The 20,395-nt window shown below is 29.3% G+C and overlaps 1 protein-coding gene across 1 annotated transcript; it reads left to right on the top strand.

The window, feature by feature from the left end:
• Window positions 1-14,462: 14,462 nt before the first annotated feature.
• On the top strand, window positions 14,463-18,021 carry LOC18100429 (auxin-responsive protein IAA27). The gene is made up of 5 exons (XM_006381670.3): window positions 14,463-15,115; window positions 16,026-16,255; window positions 16,927-17,068; window positions 17,319-17,380; window positions 17,719-18,021. Exons 1-5 carry the CDS (start codon window positions 14,661-14,663, stop codon window positions 17,754-17,756), a joined length of 927 nt encoding a protein of 308 aa, XP_006381732.2. The 5' UTR covers window positions 14,463-14,660; the 3' UTR covers window positions 17,757-18,021.
• The last annotated feature ends 2,374 nt before the right edge of the window (window positions 18,022-20,395 follow it).

The raw sequence follows: 20,395 nt of genomic DNA, 5'->3' as shown, positions 1-20,395 counted from the left end.
AATTGTTTCTAAAAGCTGTTGGGTCTGGCTTCCAAGCCAAACTCAATATCATTGAGTCTGGTATACTATACTTTAAAAGGCGTGGGAAAAACATGGTGCATGTACTCTAGATATAGACTCATTGCATTGTGAACCACATTGTAAACATAGAGGAAATAAATAGTGGCGTAGATCCCAAAACTTTGAATTTTCCAAAAAATGTGACTACAAACCTTATTCAAAGGAGATGTTGAGATTAATGAAAAACAGTGGGAGAAGATTTTTGGGTCTGGCTAGGCAGCCAAACCCAATGTTTTTGGGCCTAGCTCGGCAGTCTTTTTCCTTTTAAGATATTTCCAATTTTCTTTTTTTTTTCTCTTTAAATTTTTCATCTTTTCTCTTATATAATTTTTTTTTCATACGGTCAAGAGGAAATAAATTGAAGGGGCTTTTTTTATATTGTACAAAAATTGGGTGATGATAGTTTTTGTTCATTTGAGGCTGGGTTGAATTTCCTTATCAAAACATGTTTTTTTTTTTTTTGCATTTCAAAAAAGCTTTCAAAAAAAATTGAAAATATTTTATTTTTTTTAATTCAAATTAATATTTTTTGATGTTTTTGTATTATTTTGATGTGATGATATAAAAAATAAATTTTAAAAAATAAAAAATATTGTCTCAATATATTTTTTAAAAAACTATTTTAAAAAATAATTGTTACCTAATAATATAATAACAAGCATATTGGTATGCGCTCCGCAGCGGGTCAATAACAACTTGCTTGAGTTGGATTAAAAGCAAGGAATATATTTGCGCCACCACCATCTTCAAATAAAATATTTTCTACAATAACACCATGAATAACACATAGCAGAGCAGCGCCCAATACATTCATAACTAATTTTTTTTCCTTTTAAGATATTTCTATTTTTATTTTTTTTACAACTTTAATTTTTCTTTTCTTTTCTCTTATTTAATTTTTTCCATACTGTAAAGAGTAAATAAATTGATAAGACTTTTTTTATATTGTACAAAAGTTGGGTGATAATAATTTTTTATTTATTTGAGGTTGGGTTGAATTTTCTTATTAAAGCATGTTTGTTTTTGCTTTCAAAAATGCTTTTAAACAAATTTGAAATTTTTTTATTTTTTTCTTTACTTCAAATTAATATTTTTTTTATGTTTTTGTATTATTTTGATGTGATGATATAAAAAAAATAGATTTTAAAAATAAAAAAAAATATTATCTCAATATATTTTAAAAAATAACCGTTATGTAATAATATAACAACTAACATATTGACCTGCACTCCGCAACGAGTCAATAATAATTTTTCATGTAAAAATGCTTGAATTGGGTTACAAGCATGAAATATATTTGCATCATCATCATTTTTAAATAAAGTATTTTCTATAGTAATACAGCGCATAACAGAGCAGCACCCAATACACCGACAACTAATTTCTTTCCCTTTAATTTTTTCCTTTTTAAGATATTTTTATTTTTATTTTTTTCCCTCTTTAAATTTTTTTCTTTTCTCTTATTTAATTTCTTTTTCCATATTGTAAAGAGAAAATAAATTGACATGACTTTTTTATATTGCACAAAAGTTAGGTGATGATATTTTTTTTTTATTTGAGGTTGGGTTGAATTTTCTTATTGAAGTATGTTTGTTTTTTGCTTCAAATTAATATTTTTTTGATGTTTTTATATTATTTTGATGTGATGATATAAAAAATAGATTTTAAAAATAAAAAAAATTATCTCAGTATATTGTTTTTAAAAAATATTTTAAGATATTTTCAATTTTATTTTTTTAAGATATTGGGTCTGGCTCGGTAGCAAGATCCAATGCTTTGGGGTCTGGCTTAGCAACTAGAACCAAGGATAATGGGTTAGGCTCCGATGCCAGACCCTAATGTTGGGTCCGGCTCCGCAGCTCAATCCAAAGATATTGGTTCTGGCTCTGAAACCAGACCCAAAGCTATTAGGTCTGGCTCCATAGTTAAATCTAAAGATATTGGGTTCGGCTTCACAGCAGACCCAAGAATTTTAGGTTTGACTCCATAACCGGACCCAATGAAAATACGCCAAAAAATTTGCAAAATCATGAAAATACAAGTAAAGCCCTTATTTTTATATTGAGAAACAAATCAATAAATGCGTGAACCTGTCATCAAAGAGATCAATGTCGGCCTCAGGTCTTGAGCCTTTGAGAAAACCCATGTTACATTACAAAAACCATGCAATATCACTAAAGATCAAACCTGAAATTTTATTCATGATCCAAATCCCAAGAACTTCAAATTTCAGCACATATTATCAAATTAAAACCACACCAATCCATGAAACGAAACAAGCAATTAAAATTTTCTCAAAGGGCCAACTCTCATTTGGCATCATCATCAGCTAACTTCAATTTACCCCCAAGATTTTTACCACAACAAAAAATAAAACCGAACACACAAACAAGCATGCTTCCTATCTCCACCAATTATAAAAACAGACGAGGCAAAACAATGAAAAATCAAAACCAGGCCGTATGTGAACAGAAACAAAACAACAACTTCTAGCCTAAATTATTCTTAACTCCAAGTTTCAAGCTTTAACTCAAATATTTCTACCCAAAAACTCGAGCATTCAGCACAATACCCTCACACCGATTCGTGCACCACCTTGTTTGTTTTTGCATTTCAAAAGTGTTTTTGAAAAAATTTGAATTTTTTTATTTTTTTTACTCCAAATTAATATTTTTTGGTGTTTTTAGATTATTTTGATGCGTTGATTTCAAAAATAATTTTTAAAAAATAAAAAATATATTATTTTGATACATTTCTAAGTGAAAAATATTTTAAAAAACAACCGCAACCACACTTCAAACAGGCTAGACTCAGTAGACTCATCTTTGTATGTCAAACCTCAAGCGAAGTTTTGTTTTGTCTATTTTAACGAATATGAACACTTAGAGATACATAATAATAATAATAATAATAATAATCTTTATAAGGTTACAGTAATCAAATTCATTACCATGCATATTCAAGTACCCGACCAGTAAAGCATGGACATTTAGCAAACAATTAAAGGATAAAGGAAAAAAATGAGACCTATGAGACATTGATAAGTTAAGGATTTGAGACCCTTTTATTTGTTTTCTATCCCTTCAAAATCTTCACTAGTTCAGTAGCCAAAATCCAAATGCTATTAAATCTAGTTTTATAGCTAAATCCAATGTTTAGTTTTATAGCTAAATCCAATGTTTTTAGATTTGGCTTTACAGCCGGACCAAAGACATTTAAAATATTCATTGACTCTTCATGTTTCTTAAAATTTAAAATTAAAATTGTTATTAATTCGTTGCCGGAGCACGGCCAATATGTTGTTACAATATTTAAATTATGTATGGGACACCTTAAAATAAGCAAACAGGTAACCTAACCTAACCGGTCATGATTTTGTTTTATTTTAAATGCCCTATATTAAAGTATTATTAATTATGCCACATGGGCAACGAGGACGAATGGCATAGGAAAGCATGGGGATCCTCCATAAACCAATATTTATATATCCCTTAATAGTGGAGCGGAGCTAAGAGGGTGGTTCTAGCCGACCAGGTGGACTTTTTTTTCTTGTTTTTTTTAGCATTAGATTTTAAATTGGACTCAATTTTTCTCAAATTTCTAATTTAAATTGAATTTTTCTTTTTATCATTATTCTTTTTATTTTTTAAACAATAAATTTGATTAATTAAATTCTAGAATTGCCAAGTACGTGCTCAACAGATTTGAATAGAAGGGTAAGTTTTGAAAAAGAGTCAAATAACGTGAAAGATAAAATTAATGGATGGGATTAGCAAACGTTACATTAATACTTTTGCAGTTAACCTAAAACAATTGTCACTTCATAACATGACGTCACTTTGTCCCCCAACAACCCATCTTATTCGCGTGGACTTCTTTAAAACCGCGCATACTTTCTTTGAATGATTATACAAGACAATGAATGCTCTATTGGAATTTAAATCAACGCCGTGACGTACAAGTACTTGCCAATATGGTAGCTCCCTTGAGGTATGTTTTTCTTTCTAGTTCTCCTTGTCATGTAATTATGATATCACAGCCCTTTTGTCCTCTTGTAACATTCGGCAAAGAAGCAATCTTCATTAATTGATTTTTTTTTTTGAAAATCAATTTTTTTAATTATAAAAGTAATATTTCAATAATTACATGGGCATATTCAATGTGTCAGCTTCGATGTTTTTTAAAGTGTTTTTATTTTAAAATACATTAAAATAATATTTTTTTTATTTTTTAAAATTTATTTTTAATATCATTACATCAAAACGATCCAAAAACACAATAAAAATAATTTAAAGCTAAAAAAAAATTCAAAAATTTTCTAAAGTGCAGTTGGGCCGCAATGTAAAATACCACCAATATTACACTAGATAGGTGGCTCACGCTACGCCGCGGGCCAATCTAGTTTATTTTCAACATAAAAAATATTAAGGCGATGCAAGTGTTTCTAAAAACCCAATTTTTTTTCAATGTATGAAAAAGATGTTAAGGTGACACGGGTGTTCCTAAAAAACAACAAAAATACAATTGAGACTCGGGTCATTGTTTCAATTGGGTTTAATAAGCCCGACTAATTTAATAGAATAAATAAAAAAAATACTACAACAATAAATAAAGTGAAAAAAAAATGACATTGAAAAAAAAGGTTAAAAAACCCGATACAAGCCCATCCACGTTATCATGTCAAATATGTGACTTGGTCGTGACAGAAAGATAACCCTATTAAAAGCAAATTGAATAAAATTATGAAACTCAATTATATATATATATATATATATATATATATATATATATATATATATATCCAGGAAAAAAAAAACATGATTCAAATCATGTTAACCTACTAACCTCATAATCATGGATATAAGATTGAGATAACCTTATAGAAAAAAAAAAAGGCACAAAGATCAATTCTCAATTAATCAAATGTTAAAGAATCTTATTTGATAACAAAGAAAATATTAAATGAAAACACGATAGCCCTATAGAAAGTACAATGAAAAAAAATCAAAGCTTAATTTATAGCAAACAAATTATTAAAGTACAAAATTGAAAAAAAAATATAATCCAAAAAAGGTCGAAAAAACTCGACCCTAGTCCTCTTAGGTCAGCATGCAAATTTTACAATCTGGTTGTGATACTAGGGTCACTCCATCGAAAACAAATTGAATAAAACTATGAATATTAATTAGCAAACAATCTAATGTTGAAGGGTGAGATAACCTGAATTATTTTCAAAATTAGCAAGAAATCGAATAAAAAACAAATAAAAAAACAAAGTCCGGTCTATAATTAAATAAATATTGAAGAATGAAACTGAAAAGATATGAGATTAAAAAGGAGGAAAGAAACCAAGCAAACCCGAGCGAATATCCTATACCTGAGTTAATCTCTTAAATTCACAACTTGTGAATTTTTACACCTGGGCTCAATCAATAAACTAAACTCCCAAACAATTTTATGTTTAAAGATGAAACCAGAAAAAAAAATCAATTGATCAGTTCAAAAATTTGCCAACGTTTAAAAAACAATTGCAATAAAAACAATGAGGATCAAATTTGATAGGAAAAGAAAAACTAAACGAGGACCAAATCTTATATATGAAAAAATTAAATGAGGATTAAATTAAAAAATGTTTCTAATTTTATAAATTATTTCATATAAAATAAATAATAATCAAAAGAACAGAGACCAAATTTAAAGAAAAAACAAATTGAAAGGTTGTTTTGAAATTTTATTTTCAAATAATATTGATTGTGAAATCCTTGGCCAAGGTGGAATGAGTTTTGAAAAGAGTTTCAAAATTTTATTTAAAGAATCAATGACTATAATGTTGAGAACTAAAACGATTTAATAAAGCAAAAATACTTCATGCTATAATGTATAAATCAGAACATTCATGATGAAAGGATAATAATTACACTAAAAAACTAGTAATTGAAAAGTTAAGTCAAATCATTTATAACTTTCCTAATATTTGGGGGATCATGACAGGTTGCTAAACATTGTACTTGATCTTCAAATATAAGTCAATCAATTATTGGATTGATAATATATTAAATTATTTAATTTATTTAATCTTATTTTGTTTAGGATTATGATTTATATTTAGGCTGGCTTATTAGGGAACCTAATTGGTCACATACATAAGAACCATTGATCAGAAATTTAATTAGATGATTAATCAAGTGTGACTTGATTGTAAATAAATTTTTGAATTGAGAACTAGAATGTAATTAATACAGGGTATTACAATTTTAGACGTAGAAACAATCAAATAAGGACTTGATTGAATAAATTTCTAAAATTAGACTAAAATAATATATATGATATTATTTATGGGAAAAATTGATATTTTATCATTTATAGAGGTTTTAGGTTTTCCTATAAATAGAATGTCAAACCCAAGAACAAATTATACAAAAAAAAAGGATTTATAATAATTTAAATTTTTTTATAATAAAGAAATAATGTAACTACAGAAAATAATAATAATGATGATAAAATTTATTAGTTTTGGAGAATAAAAAAAGGCTTAATTGAGAGAAAAAAAAAAAGGAGAAAGATGGGGCCAAAATGGAATTAAGAAGAAATGGGACTATAAATATCCCATTCTTTCTCTCTTCCAAAAACCGGCTGGAAAAAAAACATCAAAGAGGGAGGGGATTTTTAGATTTTATTCAAGCAAAATGAGAGGGAAAAACACCAAGGCTTAACACATTTCAAATCCTAGATAAGTCTAAAGAAGAAGAACATCATTATACAAGAGAAATTGCAAGAAAGCAAATGTGGGAATTGTGAAGAGAAGGGGAAGAGTGGTCGGCTATATGCAAGGAGAAGAAGGCTAAGATTCTTTTAAAATTTTGTGAAGTAAAACTTAGATTTCATCCAAATAAGGAGTTTTAATTTCAATTTCTATGAAATTAACTTCAATTTGATTGGAAGTTTCATAATTTTCTTGAATTGAGAATTAGGGTTCTTGAACATAAAATTTGGGAAAAATGCAAAATTTCTTGAAACTATACCTATTAGGATGATAGTAATGGCCTTGAATGTGGAGGGGTGCAATGAAAGGGGAAAAAAAACAGATTTAAGGTGACCATCCACTAAAGGGGAAGAAAGCAGAGGAGTAGAACTTATGACTTCTTTGTTAATTAATTGAGATGCGTTGTTATAATGTGGTTACTAATTAGAAAAAAAAAATTGCATCACTTATAAGGAAGAGGAACCTTCGTTCCTTTGGGTAGGTTCGGCCAAAGTAGAAATGAACTAATTAACTTAGTACAAATGACCTTGGGAGGTCATAATGAGACGGGTTACCATGTATAAGGTGAAAGCATAGTTGTATCTAATGAGGAAGTAGGATTGGAGATAAAATTGGAAATACTTGTCCATTGACGAAACAAGGTAGGTCCATCGCCCTGATTCCTAAGGGAATTCGGATATAATGACGATAGAATCCAGAGAGGGACCCTTCATAGACGGGTTACCTTCAATAAAATGGCGAAATTTAGCCATATTAAGGGTAGAATTCATTTTCTTGCCCTTCATAAAGTGTGTAACATTGTGTCTTGATCTTCAAAAGGGAATAAACTGTGATCAAAATTGAATTCATGATATCCACTTAGGCTACAAATTAGCTGAAAATGTTAAAGGATAATAATGAGGAATGTAGGTGAGAAAGAAAAGAATGGTAAAAGAGAAATGAATATTATTGTCATTGTTGATGTTGTGTTGTGATATGTGGATTAATATGGAATGATGATGGGTGTTTGTGGTTTCAGGAGGAACCGCGGGAGGAATGTAGCAACAACAGGGGAACACAAGTCAAGCGTCAACAGCAAATAGGTACTCGGTACCTATATCTCCTCTAGTTAATAATTGTTTTAACTAATTATTGAACTAAAAATTTTGGTGCTTATTGATGAGGAAAAAAAAGGGGAAAAGAAAAGGTTAAACAACAGGAAAATAGAAATGGAGAACTAGATTTAATTTATGGGTTTTTTCAGAGAAAATGGACAGTAACAATGAACTTTAGAAATGATTGTTCCGTGAATTTGATTAGCCTATCCCAGATACGGGAGGCTAATGATGTTAGCCAAGTTGGCTAACATTAGCATGACCGGTACGTGGGAGGAGGAATATAGAACTTGATTAACTATTCGGGTTCAAAATAGTTAATGATATCGTCAGGTGACGACGATATCGACAAAATTTATGGGACTTGGTTAGCTTTCCGAGGTGAAAGCTAATGATATCAAGAATCCTTGACATTGACATACCCTAGGACCTCCCAAGGTAACATGGAACTTTGATTAACTATTTTGGCCCGAAAATAGTTAATGACACCAACGGTCGCGTTAGTGTCGGCATTTTCATAAACTTGATTAGTTGATCCCAGGACAGGCAACTAAAGACACTAATGGGGGTCATTAGTGTCGGCAGTAGTCTTCCCAATATGGAGAGAAGTGGCAGGGTGAATACCCTCAATTAGAGCTTGGATTACAAAAACAAAAAAAGAAGAAGAAGGGGAAACATAGTTAAAGGAAACAAATTTGCTAATCCTTAAAAGGGGCTAGTTGTGGTGTATAGAATTGCATATGATTTAAGTAGGTAGATGTGTTGTATGATTTTTATTCCGTGAAATTGTTTATATCTTATTTTTTAATTATATAGAAAATTTATGTTTGCAGGTCTCTTCCATTCATGTTAGGAGTAGAATTTAGGTTCCTTGATCCCTTTTTGTATAAGTTAGGAACTTAGGGATTATTTATGTAATTTTATTATGCAGTAAACATGTAACCTGAATATAATAGTATACTCCTTGTATTTTTTAGTGTTTGGAATATAAAATGTATCAAAATATGCTTGGGATATTATAATGTACTAGCTTATATTTAGAATGCTAAACTATGTTGTATTTATATATGAAATTTCAGCGCTTGGATGGTTCTCTTAATTACTAATTTATGCATGTGATATGAGATGGAGATTGAGTATGAAGATTTGTCTTGAGTATATTTTAGAATGAATTAAATGGTTGAATTGGACCAATTATGGGTGTGTTTATAGGTGGGATGTGATTATAAATACGTGCAGGGTAAATTGTTGATAACTTGGGACCTCCCGGTATAGGGGAGACTCTGTTGAAATTTCGTTAGAAATTTCGGTGACCTCAATGAAATTTTTTTTATTATGCTCCATTTACCCTTTATGTGGAAGTTAAATGGATAAACTGATCTAACTATTGGGGTTGTTACATAGAATATTATGTTTTTTATTTTTTTTAAAAAAAAAAGTGAGAAAAGTACAGTAAGTAAACATCTAAAACACAAAAGAAAAGAGCTAATACTTTAAGGTATATCAATCTCTCTATCCCAAAAGGATTTAGGAGATTTCTCATTAATAGTTTATGTGGATTACCATTAGAGGCTGGACACACTAGATGGCTTGTGGCTTACAACAATCCAGTTTTGAAGTAAATCTTCAAAGCTGAAAATAATTTCTGATCTTTGAGACACCTAAGAAATTTTAAATTTATTATTTCTATTGCATGTATGTATGTAAAAAAACTCAGCAATCCTATAACTAAATTCAATGAGGGGATGAGATTGAAGCCCATAAATAAAAGAGTCATGTATGAGAATACCTAACCTAGGAATCATATCCTATAACTAAGTTCAATGGAAAAATGAATGATATGGTGATTGTAAGAGATGCATTATATTAATTAGAATAATTAATTCATTTAATTATTATATCCCTTTTTATGGTGTGATTGCATTTGTTCTATAATGCATGAAAGTTGAGTTTTTATATAAAATTCTTAATGAATTTATATAATTTTTATGAGTGAAGTGTCAGATTTATAAGAGTATTCTTGTCATAATTCATCTATATAAATGTGAGAGTGAAGTCATTGAGAATTGAGCTTATTTTTAAATACGCTTAAGAATATTGATAAAATAAAATAAAATATTGGCTATTAAAGATCATGTTAACACTTGAACTATTAAGTGTGGAAAGTAATACTTTATTTTTCTTAAGTAGTTATAGTTCAAGTTAAAACCCACCACTAACTTTGTATTAGAGGTTCTTTGTTTCATTAAATAAAGGTTCAATGCCGATCGAGCACACTTTTATGATGCATAACAATTCCTTTTTGACTAGTAAACTTCTTGTGTAATTTTAATATTAAAATGAGTTGAGGAATATTGGTACATTTTAATATTAAAGGTGATTTTAAATCAAGTAAAAGTTAATAAAGATAGTTAATTAGATTAACTTATAGCACTGTAAAAATTAATAACTTATAAGTTACACGATTATAATAATCTACAAATCAATAATAAAACTAAGGTTATCAAATAAATTAAACGTGCTAAAAACTATAATTAAAGTGTTTAATTTCTTGAGAATTTTACAGGCCAAAGAAAAGTATTTTAAAGGTAGAGTTTTGAGTAGGGGTGAGAAAAAAACCAAAAAACTGATTAAACTGAAAAAACTGGAAAAATAATAACCGAAAAAACCAAACCGTGAAAAAAACTGATTAGAATTTTTTAAAAATTGACCGGTTCGGTTTGGTTTTATAAGCCTGAAATCAAAAAACCGAAACTAAAATGAAAAAAACCAGTTTGAACCAATTTTTATTTTAAAATAATCGAATCAAACTGAGATCAGTCTAATTGATTTTAATTTTAAAAAAATAATTTAATTTAAATAAAAAACAAACCGAAAATAAAGAGCAGGTATGAGTGCTCTCACTTTTGTGCGGAGATGTTGTAAAGTCAAATGATGGATGGTCGGGGATATTATATCCCAAACAGGACAAGTAAAATAGCATATGTTGCTTTAAATCTCCTAATAAACGATATACAAGTGCCTTAGCCTGTACTACATCCTTAACTAGTTGTAAGGATGTTTTGGTCCTTTGAAAATATTATGAATTACTGTCATAACGCCAACACTACTTATGATGGATATTCGAACATCACTATTTTTTTTTTTTTGAATTTGATTGAATTGTAATAATAATAGGATAATAGTTACTTTTAACTACAAAATATATATAGTTAACAACAATACAAAATCAATATTAAATCCATATAAATATTATTGAACCTTAACACAACTATAATACATGGTTAAATATAAATAATCAAATGGTAAATTCAACATCAAATTTATTTTAAAGAATTATTTCTCCAAGACATATATTCTACTACAGACCAAAAACTTTATATATAATCAAATTTAAGTTTGGTTAGCTAAATAGTTTATATTTTTTTCATTGGACTTTATATATAATTGTATTTTAAATTTTGTTTTTAAAAAAACTAAAATAACTTACTTTTTCATTAATAAAGACTTGTTATTCATTTCATTTCAAAAACAATTTTAACCAAATATTTATTTTTAAAAAAACTCACAATTAAAACTATTTTTTTAAATTATTACTATAAAAACTACCACAATATCAAATACATACTAATAATTTTTCCATCACTAGTTGGTTTATTTGGTAGGAAAATAGTTGACTTTTGAATAAGCGTTACAAGATGAGTAAGTAAATTATAAATTAGTCTCTTTAGATTTGCAAAATAAATTAATAGTCCTTCTAGTTTTAAAAAATTAATTAATTAGTCAATTGACCAATATTGATCATACTTAATTTAATATTACTTTATTTGTGTGTGTGTATCTTCTTTTCTCATGGAGTTTAATTTAATTTATTTTTTTAAAAATAAAATGATATGAAATGAAAAAAAAGACTAACCAGTTAGTTTTCTTTTAAAACTAGGGAACTATTTAATTTGTTTTGCAAAATCAAAGAGATTGATTTATAAGGTAGTCTAAGATGAGCTAGTAGTCTTTATTGTAAATGTATAGAAAATATAAGTCAGTCCTTTTGTGCAATGTTCTAGTGTTTTTCCTATCTTCACGAGTATTGTAGATCTAGAAGTTTTTGTCACATTTTGAAACTTGATTGGGATATAATTTAATGAACTATGGTTAGAATTTGCGATAAAATTTAGAGAAAAAAAATCAAACTATAAAACAATTGAAAACTCCGTGTTCAATCTCAAAATTGAGTGGAAAAGTCTTTCTTGGAATATCTATTTTCCCTTTTATTTTTTTATAATCCTTATAACTTTTAAAAATTTAATTTTAATACAATTTTTTTTTTCAATCCATGAGTTTGAGGAATGAAAAAGATAATCACTAAAAAATAACGAAGAAAAAAAAAGCAGCCAGTTTACCACGTTTTAATGATACAAATGGTCAAAAAAGAGTGTGTTTGTTTTTGAAATAGTTTTTGTGGTTGTAATTTGAAAAAAATAAGTTTTAAAAAAGTACGGTTAGCTATTGTTAGTTGGATTTAGATACGTGTTTGGTAAAAATTATAGTTAAAGTTTATGTGTAACAAAAAACACGTATAAAATGTTTCAAATTTTTAAGAAACTCAATTAAAAAGCATGTAAAAACTGCTTCACAAAAACTGCGTTTCAAACTCAATTTTTTAGTGGACCCACAACATAAAACGCAGTTTGGTGTGCTACCAAATACCTTACTGCGTTTGTTTCACCGCAAACGCAAAAGCTAGCGGAAAACAAACACAGACTTAAAGTAAATCAAGGTCAAACACATCAAAATAATAATTTTTTATTTTTTAAAAATTATTTTTAACATCAGCATATCAAAATAATATAAAAATATAAAAAATATTAATTTAAAGTGAAAAAATAAAATAAAATAAATTTTTAAAAAAACTCTTTCATAACATGTCAAACACACCCATCCATACTGATTACTTAAGGCATTCAATTATTGCAAAAGAACGACATCTCGGGCGCCAAATCCCAACAAAAGGAAGGAAAAAAAATAAAGAAATAAAAACCCTAGCACATTTTCCGGGAAAACCAAGCATGTGTCCAGCACCCAAACAACTAGACAACATAAAACATATATAAAAAAAAAAAAAAAACACACACACACACACAATGCAGGGTCAGTTCCCTTTCAACCCCACATAATCAAACAAACAAAAAATTTTAGAAAAGAAAAAACCTATCTCCTTTTAGTTTCCCTAAACTGCCGATTTTTCATGGCAGATCCGTTTTTTCTTTTTTTCACCAGTGTCTCTTGTCAGCTTTTTCTAATTTCATGGTAGTATTTTTTTCAAAATATGGACGAGGTCTTTTCTTTTGTTTTTTCAGGATTCGAACAACAAAAGGTCCAAAAATCTTCTACGAAATAATTATATATTTATTTCTTCTCCTGCAGTGTTTTTCTTTTGCTGTCATTCACCAGAGCTTCAAAATCCGAGACATTTTGGCCATTTTCGGAAACGTGACCCCTTGGTCCGTCTTTTTCTGTGATTCCATTCCTGGCGTATATTAGCATTCAAGAACACGTCAGATTGTTTCTGGCGCGCGTTAGCGCTATCTGGGATTAAATAATAAAGTCACTTGAAAAGGGGCATGCACCGGAAAGTCTGCCGGGTGACTTTCTGTGACCTGTCGGAGACAAAAGGTTTTAATAAAATATGTTGCCAAAATAAATAAATATGTAAATAACCAAAAAGTCCACAAGGAATCAAACACTAAATTTTCAATATTTGCATTCCCAAACAAAATAATTATTATAATTGATTACCAAGCATTTTAACTATAAGAAAAATATCATTAAACTGTAAGAAAAAAGATACCATTACAAATGTGTTATGAGATATATTGTTGGTACAAGTGAGTATTGTTGAAATTCAAATGTTATATGCATATACGATGTTGTTAGTAATTTTATTATATTGTTTTAGGATAATTTATTAAAGATTCCACAAAAATATCATACGTTATGGGATGCGTGGTATTATGAGATTCAAATCCTAAACCATGTTAAAAAAAAGATTTTCTTATGCACATGTTTGGTTATTTAAGAGTTAACCTACTCAAAAAAATAAGATAAACATTTTAAGGAAAAAAAATAACATGTATTTATATTATCAAGTTGATTAAATAAAATAGTTATTTTTTTTTATTAATATGGGTGTTTAGGTCAGCTTGCGTGCGCCTCAACTAATTTTACAAAGTTCTAAAATTAACAATCATGTAAACTTTCAATGACTTTAAAAAAACTTAAACTCATAATTATTAAAAAATAAATTTAAAATTTGACGAGTTAACTATCCCTCTTATCATTTCCACTTCTTTCATTATACAGGTCGAAGCAAAATAATGATTGGCTTCGCTAATCAGCTCACAAGAAAACTAGGAGGATATATAATATAGTATTAATCTACTCGTTTTTATTTACACTTGCACGTTTCGATACATGGGAGTGAGTCCATATATTCATTTTCCCTACTGGTGAATGACATTATATAATAATAATAATTAAAAAAAAGTAAAAGCCTTTCTGCTTCATGAATTAAATTAAACCAAACTCCATCTCTTCTTCTAGACTGTACATTTCTTAATATTCCATCCATCACTCAAAAGGCAAAAAGAAAAAAGAAAAAAAATCTATCCTTTCTCTATCTTTTTTGCCTTTCTTCTTCTTGAAAACCAGTGCATGCTTTTGTTTTGAGCGAGCTTTGCTTTTTGATGTCTATGCCCTTAGAGCATGATTACATAGGCATATCATCTGAGGTTTCTTCAATGGAAAACAACTCTGGTACTGATACAATAAACATCTCTACCACTGCTTCTAAAGGTCTTAACTTGAAAGCTACTGAGTTAAGACTCGGGTTACCCGGGTCCGACTCACCAGAGAGAGGTAATGAGAATCAACAACTTGGTTTTTCCTTAAACAACAACAACAATAGCAAAGACAAGAGCTTTGTGTCTGGGGCTAGGAGGGGTTTCTCTGTTGCCATTCATGGTGGCTCTGCTAACTGGGTTTTCTCTGGGAATGCCGGATCTGACCCGAATTTTTCTCTTCGAGGTGCTAATTCTGGAAAAGAAGGGTTCCCTCACTCATCGAAGCCTGTTGTGCAGGAGAACAAGAGTCAGGTTGATGGTGCTAACACTAATGGCCATGGGGCTGCTCCTGCTTCTAAGTAACTCGCTTGCTCCTCTCTTTTTTTTTTACCAGCTGTTTTTTTACCTGTTCTCCTCCTTTGTCTTGCTAGATTTTTGGTGTTTTATATTATGTTTTGGTGGCTTTTAGCTAGTGTTTTAGTTGCTGAGATAATTTTGTACGAAGAAAAATTGAAACTTTGTCGCGGATGCTTTTTTTTTGTGCCCATTTCTTTGTTGGGTATTGGTGGATTGTTGTTGTTGTTAATAAAAGTATTAGTACTAATTATCAAAGGTTAATTTATTTTTGGAAGACTGTTAAGTGGTTTAGTTGGAGTTCCTGCTTGCTGATTTCTAATTAATGTGATATTTTTGAACTATTGATCCAAAAAAATATACAAAAGAATTGAAGTATTAGTAATGGTTTCTTTATGACTCTCTTCTTGGAGCTTGTGGGTTTCATCTTTTATTTGGATTTTATTTTCGTTGCTATTGCCAGATGTTGTGCTTTTTCATGCTCTTTTTTCTATTTAGTTGATTCAAAGCGTTCGGTTTGTTTATGTATTGACTAGTCGAATTGTGCTGCAATATCTTGCTTTCTTTATGCCTTTATCTGCTGCATGTGTTGTAGTTTTCCAAAGTGCCATAATTGTTTTTCTTCTCTAGTTTGTGTGTTCTAGTCTCAGAGCATAGACTCGATTGAAAAGGGGTTAGAGAAGTGCTTTATATGTATGTATATATGCACACAGACACTTCGACTTTTACAAGCAGGATTTTATTGATTTGATATCTCTCTATGCTTATTGAATTTTTTAGCTTAAAGGTTAGAGTTAATTTTTTTTAATTGAATTTTCAACCTTTAAGGTTGAAGTTAATTATTATTTTTTTCTCTTCTCCCCCCTGAAAGAGAACCAAAGCAAAGCCTGGTTTTCTCATGTCTTGCGTGTGCAGGGCACAAGTTGTGGGATGGCCACCAATTCGCTCATTTCGAAAGAATACAATGGCTTCTCATCTTTCAAAGAATGATGATGGTGCAGAAGTCAAGTCAGGATCAGGGTGTTTGTATGTCAAGGTCAGTATGGATGGCGCCCCTTATCTGAGGAAAGTTGATCTGAAAACATTTGGCAGCTACATGGAACTCTCTTCGGCACTAGAAAAGATGTTTAGCTGCTTTACAATAGGTAACTCTCTCTATACCATGCCCATGTCAGCATATTTTCAACTTCCAATCTCCATTTGCTTCTCTTTTCCCTACTCATAATAACTTAATGATTTAAGTAGTTTTTGTGATGCCTGAGATATGATAAAGCTGTAAAGAACATTTACTTTTCAATTGAAAAAAGATATTGATTCTCTTGCGCTTGAAAGTGGGCAAGTTAATGAGTGAACTCTGAAAATTTAGGCTATCTAATTGGAAGAATAACATGTAGATGTTATTCTAGAAATCTCTTTTCTAAATTATACAAAGGCAAAATGCTCATGAAAAACAAAATCGATCCATCTGGAGTTTTATGCAAAATGATATGATATCTCTTAATAAATGATATTTCTTAGTTTAAATATGGCAGTGGTATTCAAATTTTAATTAAAAAGTTAAATAGAGCAACTTAACTGTGAGATTTAACTTGGAAATGCTTCTTAGGAAATTATTTTTCTAATCACAACAGGCAACACTTATGGTTCTTTTAGCCTTGCAGTAAATGACATCCAAGTATATGCATGCATGTCACAAAATGCAGCAGCCTATACATTGGTCTACAATCCTGCCATCCATGTTCTCTCTCCATGAAAAATTCCAATTGTGTGTTTTGACTGAAGGAAGTTGATTTTTGTTGATAAATGGTTGGCACAGGCCAGTGTGGCTCTCATGTAGTTCCTGGCCAAGATGGGTTGAGTGAGAGTCGATTAATGGATCTCCTGCATGGTTCAGAATATGTTCTCACCTACGAAGACAAAGACAATGATTGGATGCTTGTTGGTGACGTGCCTTGGAAGTAAGTGTCATTCCCAACTCATAAATATTGCAGATATCAAATCAAAAGTGATCTACAGATTATTATCTGATAGGGCTTGGTTTTTTGAGTTCCCTCGCATTGTTGATTATTTTATTGGGGAGTATAATTTAAATTAATGCAAAGCCATTATACTATTTTTACTCATTTGTGAGATCATCAAGCGAAATGTAAGTTAAACATATTTTTACTGGGGAATCTCAGCAAGTTCTTCTAATCCTTGGTGTTGCAGGATGTTCACCGACTCTTGTAGAAGGCTGAGGATTATGAAGGGTTCAGAGGCAATTGGCCTTGGTATGTTCTATCACACAATGCGATGGACTGATTCCTCTTTTCATAAATATTCTTCAAATGTTCTGATGCAATGACCTTGTAGCTTCCACTTCTTGTTTTGTTAATTACACTGGACAACTGGCTAGATGGGCGTTTACTCCATTGTTTAGCAATGAAATGCCCATCAGTTTTGCGATCATTTGATATTTCCAATCTTGATGATTGGAAGAGCAAGATTTCCCAATTGCCAGGAATTTGTAACCCACCCTCAACTTTTGTTATATGATAGAGTTGTTCTTTCTGTTGTTATAATTAGATATAGCCTTGCTTTTAAATGTTTACATAACTACTTCTTGCAGCCCCAAGAGCCATGGAGAAGTGCAAAAGTCGTAACTAGTATGATGTGTTCTCTAGATGGATCAAATCCTCTGTGCAAAAGATAATGCAGGTTGCTATATTCCATCGTTGAAAGCCTTTAACGGGTCTCAGATACCGGTCCCCTGTTTCTTATTTGCGTATGAATATCGTACCAAGACTTGTATAATAAATCTCTTGTAGGCTAGACACTATCAGGTTTTATAGGATTGTCCGCTCACTTGTATTCTGAATTCTGGATGATCTAGCTACGATATTCTGTATAAAATGGTCTGACTGTTACAAAATCACAAGATCTTGGACACGTTTATGATCTCTAAACAACGGTACGAGCCATCATGATACTCGATTTTGAACAAAAAAACAGAGAAAAAGTTCAAGCACTTGTAGATGAAGACCCTGTTTGGCGAAAAAAAAACGTATTTTTTTTAAAAGGCACTGTTTATGCAGCGTCTTTTTAACATATTTTGCTGCAAAGTTTTGCTAAATTCGATTTTGGTCCTTTTTGTTTGATAGTCTTGTTTTAGGTTCTTTAAGTTTGATACCTTTTCATTTTGATTTAAAATTTTATTTTGTTAGTTTTTCAGTTTTTAGTTTCAAGATAGAGGAGAGAAAGTATATTGAGGTTGACAATGAATTCTTTCAACTTTATTGTGTTTTTTTTTTAATTAATTCAGAGGAGTTTTGGGATGATAAATTGATTTTTTCTTGAGGTCATAAAGATATTTATTTTTTATGTTAAAATAGATTGAAAATTAATTGCCATAGTATATGACATGTTTGTTTTTTTAACCAAAAGGCTGGGCATGATCTGGCTTTGCAGGTCTTTTTGGCCTATTCTCTTGAATCTTTTTAACTTTGATTTTTCTTTTTTTATTTAAATTTAAATAGATTAATTAAAGATACGTGTGGAATGTTCTTCTTTAACTTTGATTTTTCTTTTTTTTTATTTAAATTTGAATAAGTTAATTAAAGATATATGTGGAATGCTTGACCCGGCATTTATTTAATTTTAGTTGAAATTAATTACAATAAGTTAATTGCAAATGTTTTTGTGATAGTGTTTAATAAAATACCATTTAATTTACTTAAGTTTTAAATAAATTATATATTTTTTTAATATTAGCAGACATTTTGTTTTGTTGCTCATCCATACATAATTGTTTTCACTGAATCATTCAATCATTTTTTTATGCTTGTTTATTTTTATTATTATTTAATTGTATAAATAATTATTTTTTAAAATAAATTATTAAACTTTATTGAGCCCATGATTTATGTTGTGAGATAAATATTTTAATTTGTATTTATCTTCAATTTAGTATGTAGTTAGTGTCAATAACTCTTTTCAGCATTTATTAGTATATATAATTATCAATTTATTTTATTATATATATAAGTTTTTCAATTCACAATTAATTCTTTTAGGTCAAGAATCATGTTGTAAACTCTAGCACATTTATTTTTTAAATTAAAAAAACTTTTGATTCAACTTCTATTGAAGTAGTGGGTCAACTATTTGTTAACAAAACGCTAAAAGGTCCCCTCGTAATTCATTGTGGACTTTCGCAATGAATTTTTTTTTTTATTCATTTTGGTTATCAAGCTTTTTCTCTCATCAATTGCATCTTTCTATGGCCATATGGCCAAATTGAAGGCAAATTACATCTATTTTAAAAAATAATCATTATATAATAATAAAATAACTAGTATATTAGCTCGCGCTCTGTAGAGGATCAATAATATTTTTTTTTCAAATGTAAAAATGCTTAAGTTGGATAACAAGCATGGAATATATTTGCACCATCATCTTCAAATAAAATATTTCTATAGTAGCACCATGAATAACGCATAGGAGAGTAGCGCTCCATACACCGATAACTAATTTCTTTCCCTTTAATTTTTTTCCTCTTTAATTTTTTTTTCATTTCTCTTATTTAATTTCTTTTTCCATATAGTAAAGAGAAAATATATTGATGAGACATTTTTTATATTGTACAAAAGTTGGGTGATGATAATTTTTTTTTTCATTTGAGAGAGTTGAATTTCTTTATTTATAGCAAGTTTGTTTTTGCGTTTAAAAATGCTTTAAAAAATTGATATTTTTTATTTTTTTCTTTAATTTATATTAATTTTTTTTTATGTTTTTGTATTATTTTTATATGATGATATAAAAAATTAATTTTAACAAATAAAAAAATATTATCTTAATAAATTTTTAAAAAACAATATTTTAAAAATAAACATTACGTAATAATATAATAACTAGAATATTAGCCCGCACTCCGCAGCGGGTCATCAACAATTTTTTTTTCAAATGTAAAAATTCTTAAGTTGGGTTAAAAGCACGAAATGTATTTGTAGCACCATCATCTTCAAATAAAGTGTTTTCTAAAGGAGCAACATGAATAGCGCATAGCAGAACAGCGCCCAATACACCGACAACTAATTTCTTTCCCTTTAATTTTTTTTTTTGTTTAAGATATTTCTAATTTTATTTTTTTTTCCTCTTGAAATTTTTTTCCTTTCTCTTATTTAATTTTGTTTTTCATACTGTAAAGAGGAAATAAATTGAAGTGATTTTTTTTATATTGTACAAAAATTGGGTTATGATAATTTTTTTTCATTTGAGGCTGGGTTGAATTACCTTTTTAAAGCAAG

This window comes from Populus trichocarpa, chromosome 6 (genome assembly GCF_000002775.5).
Source record: "Populus trichocarpa isolate Nisqually-1 chromosome 6, P.trichocarpa_v4.1, whole genome shotgun sequence".
Taxonomy (NCBI): Eukaryota; Viridiplantae; Streptophyta; class Magnoliopsida; order Malpighiales; family Salicaceae; genus Populus; species Populus trichocarpa.
Note: the sequence above shows the minus strand (reverse complement) of the source record. Positions and strands in the feature narration are given on the sequence as shown.